The sequence below is a fragment of the Corapipo altera genome, unplaced genomic scaffold (genome assembly GCF_003945725.1).
Source record: "Corapipo altera isolate COAL_440 unplaced genomic scaffold, ASM394572v1 180, whole genome shotgun sequence".
In the NCBI taxonomy this organism is placed as follows: domain Eukaryota; kingdom Metazoa; phylum Chordata; class Aves; order Passeriformes; family Pipridae; genus Corapipo; species Corapipo altera.
This window is the reverse complement of record NW_020884915.1, coordinates 5,739,145-5,754,930: the sequence shown is the minus strand read 5'-3', so window position 1 is coordinate 5,754,930 and position 15,786 is coordinate 5,739,145. Positions and strand designations below refer to the sequence as shown.

At 45.2% G+C, this 15,786-nt stretch overlaps 1 protein-coding gene and 1 long non-coding RNA gene across 2 annotated transcripts; one reads left to right on the top strand and one right to left on the bottom strand.

Moving 5' to 3' along the window:
• Nucleotides 1-2,452: 2,452 nt before the first annotated feature.
• On the bottom strand, nucleotides 2,453-6,046 carry LOC113952819. The gene is made up of 2 exons (XM_027655284.1): nucleotides 5,562-6,046; nucleotides 2,453-3,876 (listed from the first exon to the last, which is right to left on the bottom strand). Exons 1-2 carry the CDS (start codon nucleotides 5,775-5,777, stop codon nucleotides 3,370-3,372), a joined length of 723 nt encoding a protein of 240 aa, XP_027511085.1. The 5' UTR covers nucleotides 5,778-6,046; the 3' UTR covers nucleotides 2,453-3,369.
• Nucleotides 6,047-10,957: 4,911 nt separating this feature from the next.
• On the top strand, nucleotides 10,958-15,203 carry LOC113952828. The gene is made up of 3 exons (XR_003529666.1): nucleotides 10,958-11,162; nucleotides 11,278-11,640; nucleotides 14,854-15,203. It is a non-coding gene; the product is annotated as an uncharacterized LOC113952828 (long non-coding RNA).
• Nucleotides 15,204-15,786: the final 583 nt, after the last annotated feature.

Genomic DNA, 15,786 nt, shown 5'->3' with positions numbered 1-15,786 from the left:
CACCTCCCCAGCCTCTCTCTGCTCTTCAAAGCCTTAAAGGTAAGTCCAAGGAGAGGATGACAAACTCACCAGTAGGGACACAGGCTTGAGAAGACATGAAATATGTTTTAAAGTAAGGTGAGCGCTGATTTATGAGGCCCTACAGAGGACTTTGCTCCAGTCTGGCAGAGAGAATATGCTTACAGAAGGAAAACAACATCCAGCCAAGTGTGCTGTTCAGTATTCCCCACAGAAAGATCTAAAACAGAGATAAAGAGTGGCTGCAAAATCTCCAGGAGGGAAGTGATACACTGCTTTTGTTGTTAAGAGGAGAAAGAAGAATTTTTCGGGGAGGCATAAAGAATATTTTTATGAGACTGCTAATGGCAAGCAGTGTCTGCATCGAGTTTCTTGAAAGAACATTGTGAAAACAGATTAACTGCATGAAAGAAGCAGCTGCATCCAACAGCTAAAGTCAGTGAAACCTAAGGTAATAGACTGTATAAACTCAGGTTGTGCATATTCTCACTTTCCAAACAAACCCAGGCCATTTTTCACAAGATTTTAACAACCTGAGAGGAGATGAAATTTTATTCCTTCTCTTAACAGTTCTTGGCGGGGGTTTTTCTCTCTGTAACTTCATGTCTTTTCTGAACATCTAGATATGTTCCCTCCTGGGAGATGTAATCTTCCTCAGACTTTTCCACTACCTCTGACATGAGATGGGCAACTTCTCAGAGGGAAGTCGTGACACAGTTTTGAAGGAAATCCAATTTAAAAAGCATGTCAACTTTTTTAATTCCCTAGGGTGCTTAACAGATGAAAAATACCATAAATGGGCCTGACTGTGCAATTTAAGGTCTATGGGGTTCTTCTGAGTGAGTAAACAGCACAAGTTGCTGCCAAGTCAAAGCCTAATTTTTTGGATTTTGTGATTCTATTTCACTTTTGGTATTCAGTAAAAGTAAAAAAATAAAATTAAAATAGGGCCTGTTAAGAGCTGGTGCCCTACCTTGTCCTGAGTGGAGAAGAGTGACTGCCCAGAGGCTGAGCAGCTTGGATAGCCCATTTACAGATGCTTGGGTAAATCACAGGATCACAGATTCATTAAGGTTGGAAAAGATTTCCAAAATCATCAAGTCCAGCCTTTGACCAAACACCACCCTGTCAATTAACCAGAGCAGTGAGTGCCACATCCAGGGATGGTGACTCCACCACCTCCTGGGCAGCCTCTTCCAAGGCCTGACCACTCTCTCAGTGAAGAAAGTACTTGGTTTTCTGGATTTTATTTTAATTATGATCTATCACTACTAATTTTTTTCTTAATTCAAGAGAAGTTTTCTCCTTTGCTGTCAGCAAATGTGAGTGCCTGTCTCCACATACCTCTGTTAGTTTATATGGCAGAGGTCTGCAGAGACACTCAAGATACTCCAGGCCTGCTAATCTGGGGTCATTGCAGTGTGATAACCATTAAAATATCAGGAGCAGGAAGGCAAGCAGTTTGCCTTTTTTTTTTTTTTTTCAAAAAGCTTGTAGATTGGAAATTATTTGCAAAACTAAACTTCAAAAGCACGCATTCAGGGGTGCTAAGCCACATGTTTAAGGAATGAAAGAATTAAGGTTGCCTGTGTTCCATTAATATTGTTCCCTTCTCCTTATGCACTGTTATTATTATGCCCTCTCATAATACTCTGTTATTACTATGCATTCACTCCTAGAGGAGAAACTAACCCCTGGCAAACTCACAGTGAGAACCAGATGCATCCCCTCAATGGCATCCCCTAACACATTGTGGGTTTCAGACTTTCATTTAAATCTGAAAAAGAAAAATATTTTCCTGCAGGGAAAAATCTCACCTAATTGGCTGCTCCCTCCATTTGCAGCAGGAAGGCAACTGGGAATTCTTAAAAATTCATTTGGCCTAAGTGTGCAGTGCTTTCTCCCACACACAAAGGGCTGAGAGCTCTCAGGATCCCATCTCAGTTGCCTTGGGTCATCTTGATCCCAGGACTGGGGAAGGGGTGTGGGATGACTCTTATATGTTTCGTTTCCATTTTTGGGGGGAAGCTCTTGGCTGTTTCCTGAAGGAACTGGCAGGAGGGGTGTGAGAGGTTCCTTAATCTGCCCTCTCCTTTCTGCATCCACACACTCTGAAAGACAGAAAGATGTGGCCCAAGAGCTGAGGAGACACTGTAGAAGAAATATTTCTGCAAATAGGTGTTGGGAAGAAGGAAAATATGACCTGCAGAAGGGACAAGGCACACTTTGGGGCAAGTTTCACAAGGACTGAAGAAATGGGAGGAACAAGGAGGGAAAAGTGATGGAGAGGAGTCAGCACTGGAAGGGATTAGGTCTAGCCAGGGGCATGGCTTAATTGTTAAATCACAATAAAACAAGTCTGAAAGGAAAGAGAGAAGACATCAATTCAAACCAACACTGTAATGAATTTATTGCCAATGGTACCACAGGCACTGGTAGATGTTTCTGGAAGCTTAAAATCATTGCACCACTTTGGGTCTGGTATTCAGTCATTGCACTGTGGAATTAAACATTGACATTTCCCACAATGAAAAGCTTCAGCTGCAGCTGACATTGTATACTTACACGACCACGATAAATACTAATCCCATAAACAATTTGAAGCTCAGATTACATTAAGAATTTGCTGTGTTGTTCTCATATTTACAGTAGGAAAGTAGGAAGGAGCCTTCTTTCATGCTTAATTCCATCATTCTGACTTGAATCTAGCATTTTTTTCCTCTTTGCCCTTGCAGTGGTTTTTAGCTCAAAGGTTTTTGAGTCTGCAAATGAAACCATAATAGTTGATCATATTTAAAAGTAAATCTTCTCTCCGTGTTTGCTTCTTCACGTGTCAAGCTCTTACAGTGATCCAGCTGGAGATTACATGTGGCAATGAGTGAAAATCAATAATTTCTCATCAACTATTTGCGTCTCTGTCAGAAATAAGTCAGAATAATACCATAAATTAGTTGGGCCACAGTGATAAATCCAGGAGGCTTAAAACAAGCAAAGTAACTAGGCTGAACACAACATTCATTCTTCAGATTAACTAACACAAACTCCACAATAGGAAACAAGCTACTCCTCTGACACCATCTTTTTTGAGGCCATGTAAGCATTTAAGTAATATATGCACATATTTAGAACACTGCTATGAGTCACACCTATGGGGCAATTATGCTGATTCTCTGCAGAAAATAGTTGAAAACAAATCTATGCAATGTAAATCAAGAACACAAAATGAGAGACTATTTCCTCCCCCAAACAAGCATCTTTCTGTGTCAGAGGGGGTTGAAATATATGAGCTAAAGTCGGGGTGGTGCTGAACAGGAACAATTTTTCCTGGGAAAGCTGTAACCAGCCTCGGCGTCATTTCTTCTGCACGAATGCTTCTAGGGGAGCGGTGATGTGCATTGTCAGAATGTCCAAACAGTCAGTTTTATAGAGCTTCAGGACGTTCTGGATTTTGTCCTGACCGTTCCACTGGATCCCTTTCTGGCTGTCCTGGTTTGCTGTCACACAGGACCCCTCCCTGTCCTGCCCTGTCACCAGGACAGCGCTGCAGCTGCCCCTGCGCCGGGAGCCTCGCTGGGGGCTCTGATCACCAAATGCTTTTGTTTTCCTGTTGGATCTCTTGCTTCCATAGCTCCCCAGCTCCAGCAGCCTCTCATTGAAATACTCCTGCAGTGGTTTGTCGTGGAAGGCAGTGCTGGTTGCCAGGGGCCCTTCCAAGGAGCCTCTCCGGGAGCTCCCCAAGCAATGGGTTAACAAAGGTCTCCTTGAAAAATCGTTCAGCTGGGATGAGGAGTTCTTTCCTCTTTCCAAATCCTGGAAAAGTTGGTTGAAGCCTGGAATTCCCACATAACTTCTTGATAGCTATTTTAAATGGAAGGGGGGGGAGAGAAAAAAACAGGGTTGGGGGCAGAAGAGAGAAAGAAATCTGAATTAAAATATGCTGGCTTAAGCAGAAAAAGGGTCTAAAGTGTGTGATTCTATATAGTGAAGAACTGTTAGAGAACATTTGAGCTTCTTAATCCAAATAATCTGAAGACCATGCATTTTGGTAGCAATCCCTCTCTGAAACAGAAGTCCATTGGGCTGAGCTTAATTAATGCTGAGCTTAATGAATGCTGATCATTTTTACCTCCTACCCACTCTGGTGTACTGCCACAATTTTCTGTAGCCTCTGTGAAAATCTAACTTTCTGAAAGAATCTCTCACCTATCTGTATCAACAGAATTTTAGGTTTATCTTTTTAAAATCCCCTTAGCCTGTAGCTGCTCTTTCCCAAGGTAAAAACAGATCCCACTTCTAAGAGATTTTATTTTCCCCCTTTTCCTTAATCCCAGGTAAATATGTGCTGAACTTCAGTGTATTTTTACAAGAATTGCAATTTTCACATACAATTTATTTCTACATCTTAAAACTACGAACTTTGTTATTGTGGCACCACATCACAGCATACATGTGCATAAATTTTTCTCCTCCTTTCCCATTGCAGGCCAAATTCACACCTGAGTTATTTGAATAGTCGAAGACCTGATCCAGCCCCCACTGGATGTCTTTAGGTTGATTTCAGGGGAATATCCATGCTGTGAGTCCTTTTATAGATTGCTGGAAATTCACCATGTGAAAGGTTGACTCTCCATGTCCACAGTTTAATGTCTCCTGGGTTTTCCAAGTCACTGCTCTGCCATTCCCACCTTTCTCACAGGTATTCCAAGACACCCTGACCTGTCTCATGCTACCAGGAGGGACAGCTGGTTTCTGTATAGCAAGTCAGAGCAGAGCATGGCTTTTTCTCTGAAAACCTTAGCAGATTGTCTTGAAGGAAGAACTGGTTTACATTATATTACTGTTTCTAATCAATAAAAAGAAACACTATACTGTATGTGGGTGACAGCCACAGTGGGATTGTGGAACATTTTGCAACCATTTATTATGCCTGACAATGCCTTTGGTATATAAAAAAAGCCATCACTCATGCAGTTTTTGACAATCTCTAATTAAGGCTGGGTACTCTCTAAGGGTCCAGCCACAAATCTGGATTCAGAGCCCAGCAATGTCTCAGCAGGGCACTCCATCATCAGCCTTTGACATGTTGCCTACTAGTAATGAATGAAAAACATTGAACTCAAATGAGAAATAGTGGGTTGGACATGTCATGTAAACTGAAAAGCAATCAGGTTTTTGATCTCTCATTCTTCCATCACACTTCATTCTGGAAGGGACCCAGCAAATCAAATGCCCCTGCCTAGAGTGGTTGTACTTTTGGAAGAAGTTAGGGAATTGGAGAACACTAAAACTTGACTAAAAAGTAGTCTTCCTAACTAAAACTTCTTAAAATCGTCTAAAAAAATAAAATCAACCTAAAATAATAATAAACTTTAAAATGTAGCAGAATAAAACTCATTCAAGTCAAGTTTTTCTATACCAAACCACAGTGCAAACCTTATTATTGTATCAAATATCAGCTCTCCAGGACACTGGGGAATTTTTCCTCTTACAGAAGAACAGGTAGCATTTATCACATATTGTAAAGAGAGGTTTTGCATACAAACCTTAATATCCTGGAAGCCTGGATATTCTGGGATGATGGGCAAGGCACACTTGCTAACAGTGTTTGAGTGCCTTTTTTGCACCATCCTGTGAGAGCAACTGCAGCTCCTGGAGAGGTGGGATTGTCCCAGCTCGGGTGGATTTTCAGTGGCACGGAGTGGTTTGCAGTGTTTTATGTAGCAGGTTCTCAGGCACAGCACTGAGGCAGGTCCCTCCATTTCGGCACGATTCAGAGGAGTTTGGGAGCGATGTGTACTCCAGAAAAATTCTCTCTCCTGGTTTTCCTCTAATGTCTTGCACTAGTGAGTCCCCTGACAGGCTGCAGTGCTGGGTGGCAGCAGGCACAGCTGGCACAGCTGGCACTCAAACAACTCTGGGCAGTGCAGCTCTTGCTCATCAGCTCGGGTTCATCAGATCACAAAGGCAGGTGATGCCTTCGCTGAGGTTTGAAACCCTCCAACCATTAACGCTGCTTTTATCCCCTGAGAGCTCCTCGCAGACGGTCGGTAAATCTTCCCCACGGACGCAAAGGGTTCAGGTGAGGGGGGAATTTGCAGGGATTACACGCTCTCCCACCGTCATCCCAGACAGTCTGATGTGGCTGCTGACGCGGCAGCAATTAGAGGAGATCAACAACCTGCATGCAGGAGTCGTCACTGAGCCTATTTGGGGCAGGCAGATCTCTGCCCTTCTGACTGGGCATCCCTGACACCAAAACATCAAGGGCTTTAGCTCAGTAAGGCAAAAGGGGAGTTAAGTCAACCCAATGAGGCAACAGGGCAGGACTTTCCTGCCCTGACAGTGTAGAAAACTGCAATAAAATATTCCTCCCTGTGCCACTTGGCTTCCTTGGTGTGGTTGGAGATGAGGTGCAGCCCTGGAGGTCGGAGGAGATCCGAACTGCCTTGCTGTGTGTGGAGCTGTGTCGGGAGAGGGATGTGCTACCTTCAAACAGCCCGGCACCAGTGCAGATTTGGCAAGAGACCGTGGGGACAGCAAGACTCCTTTCAGCCAAAGCTGTGAGAATGTTCACAGCAAGAAGCAGTAGCTGCCCTGAACAGCTCACACCCGACACATCACAGATGAGGGGCAGGCAGGGAAGCAGCTCCACTGTTTTGATTTGGAGATGCAGTGGTGGTATCATGTGCTAGAAACAGAGGAATGTATGTAATTGCAACCGGTGAACTTCGGCAGCACAGGGCTCTTTGTTGTCCCCAGTGACTGGGGACATGTCCTGCCTTTTACAGGGCAGCACCTCCATTCAGTGCCCCACTGTGGCCAGTTTGCATGCAGAGCTTTGGCCCTGAGTGATGAGCTGCTTCTTCTCCATCTTATGCTGTGAAGTAATTACTGTTCTCACTGATGCCTGTGGAAAGAATACAGAGAGGATTTGCAATCCTCTCAACCTCCAGGGCTTCTACTTATTCAAGGTATTCATAAACGTTTGCCCACTCTGAATACATGCAAATATTTGTGGATGTCCTGGATGAGCTAGAGATCCTTATGGATCCAGGGTATCCAGAAACACTTGCATGGACATATTCAGAGCACTGACTGTGAGCCGAAGAGCTTTGGATCTTATCCACGAGACCATCAGCTGGATTCAGGTTAGTGCTTTAGACTCTGGCAGATGGCAGCTTGGCAGGCTCAGGGCAGAGGTCACAAGAGCAACACCCACCCAGCTGCTGGACCACAGCAGGTCAGGCACGAGCAAAGAGCCCACGTAAACACTTGCACCCAGGTCAGGTGTGAGCAAAGAGCCCACGTAAACACTTACACCCAGCCCTTCACTATCCACGTGCAAAGGTGCAACAGCCCTTTTTACCAGCTCTGGCTCTGGCTTTTTTTTTAATTTGAGGGTAAAACAATTCTCAGGCAGAGAGCAAAACACATTGAGAGTTGCCATTTCAGATACACCCCAGCAATGTCTCACAGATCAGGGTCTGTGTCCACAGCTCTGTATGAGCCACACACAGATTCAAATATGAGGCTGATGGCAACAATTTGCATGGAGAGATGTCACGACGCTTACAAAGTAATAGAGCTATGAGTCATCCCTGATGCAGCCCTGATTATTTGCATTGCTGGTATATACATAATGGTACCTTCATACAGAAATACAATGTGGCCTTGCTAGAGGTACCTAAGAAAAATCTAAAAAGCATTAAAAAGATTTCTTGGCACCAAATTTTCCACTAAAGCACTTTCCTCATCCTATTTGGCAGGGAAAAAAAAAAAGTCTTTATTTTTTTAGCTATTCCTCTTCAAAAATCTTTCAGATACTCTCTGAGCCACAGTTGTTCTGGGGATATGTTCCAGGCAAACCTGGACCAGAAAGTCTCTGTGGACAAGCAGGAGGTGGGTCTTGTCTGTGAGCCTTCAGGCCAAGTCACAACCTCCAGGTCTAAATGGTTCAGGTACACAGAGACAGGTAATGTGCACTCTGAGAGGTGGCAGAACGTGCCTTACCCTGCAGCAGCAGGGGTCAAACTGATTTCACTGGCGACAGAGAGCTTTATTGTTTCACAGATCAGGGCATTCACGGTGCTGCCCACAGCTGGGATCTGACTCAGGGAAATAAGAGCAGTGTGAAATCCCTGCCACTGGCACAGCTGCTTTTGGGGATGTGAGTTATTGTAAGGGCAGAGGCTTCGCGGGGGACCTGCAGATGTTCTGTTATCGGCCACTCTAAAGAGTTCCCTCTTTCCATCGAAATTTGCAGCCTGAAAAACCTCTCACTACCAGAAATCATCCCCCCTTCTCCCTCGAAAGCATTTGCCTGGTGGAAGTGAGACACCAGCAGTTTTTACACTGTAACTGCTCATTGTGCCTCATGAATATGTGAGTGCTGCACACAATGTGTGACTTCCACGGAGCTGTAAAAAAAAGCCCCATGTTCCTGTTTTAATGGGAGGTTCTGATTCTACTCCCACGGTCTGAAAACGGGGTTCATGGAGTTTGTCTTTCTCTAATCCCGTGTTCCTTCTTGCACCAAATGTTTACTGCACACAGTGGGGCCAAGGCAACTCTCTTCAGCAAAGCTCTCCTGTTTAATATGAAAATTTATATTATCCTTTCAACCTCTAGTGAAAAGAAACATGACTTTTAGCAGTGGGTAGGCTTCTCTAGTTACCCACCTTACATACCTTTCAATTCTTTTAAAAATAACTTCATTTTTTTTAATGGAGAGTCACATTATTGTACCACTCCTCGTGTCAGATAAGGCACTGGGGATGTGCACAATCTGCATCAAAATGCAGAAAGATGCTCTCATGTAAGACTGGGAGCATAAGCAAACGAGAGCAAACATTCACAACAAGAGCAAAATTAATTGCACAGCAAATCTCTTCTTACGTGCTGTTAAAGGGATGACATTGCTCCAGTGCACTGCCCTGTACTATAAACATTCCAGAGCCTGCCAGGGGACCAGCAACAGTCCTGCTGCCACTGCCCAGAGCTCAGCAGAACCTCTCTGAGCTGCCACATTGGTGCCTCCAAATGCTTGCCTTGAGCCATCAATCCTGGACCAAGAACACTCCAGTGTTACATGACATAGAGCTTTTAAATTATAAGGAATTTTTGTTAAACTGTGAAAACTACTGGTTTATAACACTTAAAAACAGAGACAGAGAAGTCAGTCCCAAATCCCTGGCAGGCCAGAGCCGGTGGGATTGCAGAGTAGCCAAGCAGTGCTGAAGCTCCTGGGGTTTGAAGCAGTACCAGGAGGTGGGAGGGGTGAGAGGTGAACACACACCAGCTCCATCACTACTGACCACGGGGGCAAAGTGTGCCAGGAAAAGGGAAGGCATGAGCTGTTCCTGGCCCAGACATGAGTGCCTAAGGGTGGGAGCAGAAGTAGAACTGCAAAATGCTGAGTCAAAATTTTGCCTTCTGAAGTTACTCACTTCCTCATTTAGAAAAAAGGCCTTGTTCTGGCCCTAAAAAGAAGCCTGGGCTGTATCACTACCTCTGCACGCTGACTTCCCCCAAATCTGGAGGTATGTACTGTGTGTCTACTGCAATTATCTCTTTTCCACTTGCAAAAAAAGAGCAGTGTGGGGGGGAGGTGAGTGTGAATCTATACCCTATTTTACTTTGCAGCCAAAACCCTGATCTCACTCACACTCTTTTGACCTCAGACCAAGTTTCATGCATCTCTTTTCCTTTCTTAGATGGTTAATACTCTTAAAAGAAGAAACAGATGGCACCCATTTGCAGATGTCAGATGCTTGCCTCACATGGCATCTTTACTATTGGATTTCCACCAGAGGCTCATGGCCCAGATAGTTAGATTTCAATCATAATCACCAGCTTTAAACCTCAAGCAAACATTCACTGACTAGGTCGAGCCACAATTACACTCACATCTCTCTTAGTGCTTCTGATTCTTTTTTAAATTGATTACAGGTTGGAGCACAGGAAAGGGATTAGAGATGCTTAGAGATCAGGAAGAAGAATATTAGAAGTGGATGTTAAACAAGAGATGGAAAAACAATAAAAAATGCAACTCCTGCACTCCTGGGAGGGGAAGGGTGACCTAAGAGCAGAACTAAAAGAGGAGAAGACCCACATGCCTCTGTACATGTGAAGCTAATTTGGGAGCGATGCTGTGTGTGTTTGTGAGGAATACTCTGATTTATACTCCCCTATCCTTCTGCACAAACTTTCCCACGTGAGCATCCCGAGTGGAGCAGACAGACGTGACCCTTTGTGTCAAAGAATGAAGCAGCTGTGAAGCTGTGAGGTTTGCCACTGCTCTCCCCAGAGCAAGGCTCTCGGGGCTTTTCTTTCTTTGTTTCTTTTCCTGTTTTTGAACACAGGTTTCTGAGCTTCCTGGCTGAGCAACTGAGAGCACACAGAACGTGCTGTTCCCTCTGGGAGAGCGGTGTTCAGCATGGGATGTCCTTGTCTCTGCTTGCAGCTGCTCTGTGCTAAGAACGAAGACACCTGGACCTGTTGACCCCCGTGGCAGTTTTGTAGCACATTTACAACATGGTACATCTCCAAGAAAAGTGCTCTGTAAGGTGTGAAAGCAGCCTCCTCCCTCTATGAGGGATTAATTCTGGAAACTAAAGAGGGACACTTAATGACAGCGCTGACACTGCCAGGTGTTTCAGACACATTCAGCCAAAGTGCTTATTCCACAGGCCCAAAGTGCCTCATCTACCCACCTTCATCCCACAGCAGCTTCTAAAGCACAGAAGGCATTAGCAAATCCCCAGCTGAGTAAAGTCCAGGGTACAGGGAAAACACGGCAAAAATCAAGTTAAACATCATACCTGAGCTGACTGCTTGTCACAGGCACAGATCTGGTCCCATTTGCTCCACCAGATACACTCATTTTGTCTGTGTTCAGTGCCTGAGCTGAGCTGCAAGCTGTGCAGACGAACCACACTGAAGCACAGTGTCAGCAAGGGGCCTTCCCAGGCTCATTCAGTTCCTCCACAGGCTCAGGAGCACCACTTTTCTGTCCCTCTGCCCGCATCAGGTGGTGCTTGTTGGGGACAAACTGAGCTGCAAAAGCACAAGAGCAATGAAGAGTCCACAGGTTCATCAGCTGCCACCAACTGCTGTCAGCAACACAGAGCCAAAGGAGTGGGAAGGTACAGAACCCCTCCCGGGATCCCTGCATCTTCAGCTGGGGTAACTTCTCCTCATTTTGGGACATTCGTAATAACCCCCCAAACACAGGTGATTCCATGTCTCACCTGTTTGCAGGTGTTCTGATTCTCTATCTGCTTTTTCTCTTGGTGGGATTTACTTGGTTTCCCTGTCACTTGCACACTGTGCTTGGTATCGAGTCTGGATACAAACACATCAGCTCGGTCTCCATCGCCTTCTCCATCTTCCCTCCAGACTCTGCTTCTTGTTTCCTCTCTTCTTGCACAAGCTGCCTCCCCACCCTGGTTTCTGCTGCTCTCACAAACCCTCTGTCTAGCACACCTTAGCCACAGCTGACCAATTTCTGCACCTGTGGAAATGATGGCAAAGAAGTTGACAGCACATGAGGTCAGCTTTAACTCTCCACCTTGGTGTGGAGGTACCTGCAGAAGTTGCATGTGTGAAGAGGAGAGCAGAGAGGTGAGTATTGACCCATGAGTCACACCACAACAGGTCAATATTCTGCCCTTGCCCCCATGCAGTGAGTGCTGGGTGTTCTCATCATCTGATCATCTCTGCCAGGGCCTCCCCACCCTCACAGGAAAGAAGTTCTGCCAAATATTCAACCTAACCCTGCCCTCTCTCTGAAGCTATTGCCCCTTACCCTGTCACTACCTGCACTGTCCAAAGTCCCTCTCCAGCTCTCTTGGAGCCCCTTTAGGTGCTGGAAGGGGCTCTAAGGTCTCCCCAGATGTTTCTGTTCTCGACTAATAACCCCAGTTCTCTCAGCCTTTCCTCACAGCAGAGGTGCCCCAGCCCTCTGAGCATCTTTGTAGCCTCCTCTGGACTCACTCCAACAGGTCCATGTCCATCCCATGCTGAGGACACCAGAGCTCCATCCTGCAGCAGGGCGAGGAGAGCATTTAGAAAAATGTTACCTCTGGCCCCAGCTGAAGTTTTAGGTGCTGTTTAAGCCTCTGAAATTCCCAGCATTAATTTCATGGTGGAGATTGTATCTCTGGCTTCTGTCAATTCAAACAGGCATCTAAGACAGGTCCCCAAAAAGCAAATCTATTAGTGGTGTTAATTTAATGAACCTGTAGCAGATGCAAAAGCTGTGACCTGACTAAATCACTTTTAAATTAGTGCTGTTATCTGTAGAAATAAATGGGGTTGGAACCTTGGTGAAACATGTGTTTGCAAAGCACCCCTAGATGAGCCATAGCTCCCTCTATACCAGGAGTAAGCTGAAACCTTGGTTTCCAGTCTCACTGGCAAAAACTAAAATCAAAAAATGGTTTTGTTTTTAAAGTAGCTCTCTTCTCAAGGCAACTGTGTCGTTACCAGCCCCAAGGGTCTGACCCATCCACCCACCAACTTTCTCCTACGTGCCCCTGTTAGTGCTCCACGTGTCCCTGTGCCTGTTTTGCAAGCCTGAGGATGGCTACCAAAATCCACACTGCTGGTTACTGCAGAGGTGCACCAGAACTGCGTAATACATCCAAGTGCTAGGGGGAAAAAAAAAATCATGGAATGCTTTATGGAACAACATACATGTTGTAATAAGTTAATATGCTTTTCAAAGGAAAACAGTGGTGCTCACCATACTGTGAGCTGTGATTTTGCCTTTTTTGAGCCCAGTAACAATTACTTTTCTTTCCCATCACTGTCTTTTTTCTTGTGTTGAAAATTGGTGATTTTATAAGGTGTTTAGGGGGGCTTGTGATCCATCAGCCCTCCCTTTAAAGCTTATAAGTACAACCACCCCTGCCCACTGTACTTATAAGCTTTAAAGGAGAATATGAAGGGGGGAGAAAAAGGAATAATCCTGGTGTGGGTTATACCTGCACAAAATAGAAGGCTGCAGGAGCAGCGTGAAGACCACAAAGAGCAAAGAAAGGGTGGGTCTGCACATCCTCTGGGAAGCAGGTGCTTCATTCTGCTGTAGTCCAGATGCCAGTAAATCTCCCAACCTGATGATGCAAGATGTGCCTTAAAGTAAAATGCTGTTTAATATGAGATTGCTGCCACACCAGTAAAATTAAAATTGTCAGGACATACACATCTCATGATTTTGGAGACCTTAGTTCCCAGCTGAACCCACCCACAGGCAAATTAAGAAACAACAGTGAGGTGAATAATGGTTTTCAAGCTGTAGCTATAACTGCCCTCCCCTCCCACAGTCATTTCACACGGGACGAAACTGGAATTACCCTGAATGCAGACTAATGCTCTTCTTCATCTGTGTCACTTTGGTCACTGCCATGGCTATCTCAATTTTTATTTAGCACACCAAAATATACTATTTTTGTATATAGACTGATTTTCCTCCCTCTCTTCCTACCCAGTTTGAGAGCTCAGCTGGGATTTCAGTTATGCACACAAGGACAGCTGACCCTTAGCACCATTACCTTGAACAGGGGCTACTCTTGGTAGCACTCAGCTGTGCAGCTTTCCCTTTCCACCCACACCCAGTGGGGGTCAGTGGTGTCCTTGGGCATCCCTCTTTGAAAGTGCTGAGCCCTGGAAAGCCTCAGCACTTCCTAATTCTCTTTTTTTTCTAACTTGAAGCCTCTCTTCTGAAGTGGGGGCAAAAATGAAAGAAGAAGAAATAAAAAAAAGGACTGATTCAGGTTTTGGCAGCTCTCCTGTCACAGAAGAACATTCCACACTTGCACATGAAAGGGAATTTTTAGCAAACCAGAGCAAAGAGTCAAAATAACAGACACAAACACTTACCAAAAGAATTGCCACACTCAGTGGTTTTTCTGACTGCTGCTACTGGCTCAGTGAGAGGCTGGGCCATTGCCTAATCTTGAGCTCAGAAAAAGACAGTCCATCTTTAAGTTTACAGTGTTATTGGCCCAACTACAGAGGATGGGATTTCCCTTAAGCCTTTGCCCGAGGCCTAATGGCGACTCCAAAAATAACAAGCAACCTTGAGGTTGGAAATTTTGGTTCAGGGAGAGATTTCGTTCCTGTTCTGTAAATGACACACAAATATTCATCTGAGTGGATGGAAAATGCTTAAAAAGCTACATAATGCAGCGAACAGGACCAATCCTGAAATGGGAATAATTGACTTAATTCCTTGCAGCTCTGCTGTCTCTCCCAGCCATCTGTTAGCTGGGATGCCAGGGATATTCTGCAGAGCAGCTTGGGTGAGGGAACCTTCGGAAAGCAGAGATCACAAAGAGTTCACTCATTTCTCTACAGTAGGAAAGGAAGTGGGTGGGGAAAAGGGATGAAAGGATAAAACACCCAGCTCGAAGTCTGCTGGCTTCAGGATAAAAGCTTTGCTCTAAAAAAGCCCTGGTAATTCCATACTTCCTCAAGGAGAGGTGGTGTCTAAGATGTGGAGTGAGCAGCAGTCGGAGATGTTCTGTGAGCCCAATTATCTTCATTATGTGGTAGATGGTAATTTTAGTGTCCGAGAGGTCTCCTCTAGGCCTGGGGATTTTCCAAGAAGCCTGGTCACGATGTTAAGAACAGTTTTTAACAGTGGCTGACTGAACACTGCAAGAAAAGCACCAGAGGTGGATTTCCCATTCATTCAGGAAGTGATTTGCACCAAAACTCTGCCCCTGGGATTTCACCATGGACTGAGCTTCTCAGTCTCAGTGATAGCTGTGGCAGTGTTACTTTTTGTCCTTCAGTTTTTGGGGTCTCATATCATTTGGTATCTCTTTGCAGACTAAGGGGCATCAAGCTTGTCCTCTACACTCTTCACTGTCAGATCCATCTCTGTGGCACTTCAGGTATGCAAAAAGGACATGTTTATGTCGTGTGTACTGTGGATGTGAAAGAATGTCTAAACCCAGCGTTCAAACAGTGGAAAAACTGCGAAATCAGTAAATACAGAACGGGAACTGAGAAAAATTTATGTTCAGCTGTTTCCCTACTGTAGCTTGGAAAAAGAACCCGAGTGGTTTTAACTTGCCTCTGAGTTAGTGTGCTTTTTGTAATTCTGGGAGAGGTTTGCTGCTGGGATTGTTAGCATAACTTGTTCAAATATTCCGAGTTCCCACCTCCTCTTACTCATGACATGGAAAAACACTTGAAATCTATCTAATCAAATGCTCACAAGCAGCCATACCCCACGGGCAGCTCAGACAGGCCTGATGGAAACCACATTTGCCAACAGCTTTAGCTCAGCTCCTGCCAGCTGAACTGCAGCCTGGCACATCATCCTGTTGAAGCCTCGCTGACCACCACGATGTCTCCCGGGATGAGGGGTCTGGCCAGACAGCACAGCTCACAGACAATCCTGAGATTCTTTTGGGAAAACATGGACCGAGAGGCTGCTGCAGCCGTGCTCTGGTGCGGAAACAAACTGCCAGATTCTACTTGAAATTTAGATGGCAAAGCAAACAAAGAGCAGGGGGTAATGATCCCCCTGCCCTGCACTGCTTTTCTCAGCCAACATTCCTTGCTGGTTTGGAGATTTTTCTGTAAAGTGAAACAGGATTTACAGAGCCCAAGAGCAACAGGGGGATGCAGGCAGGTAATGGTTTGGATTTTTAGGTTCGTCACCTCCGGCAAAGCCGAGGCAAGAGGTCAGTGTGGCAGAAAGGAGCGTGTGAGAGCCGCGGCACTCAGCATGCCGGTCACTGCTCCCCTCGCACA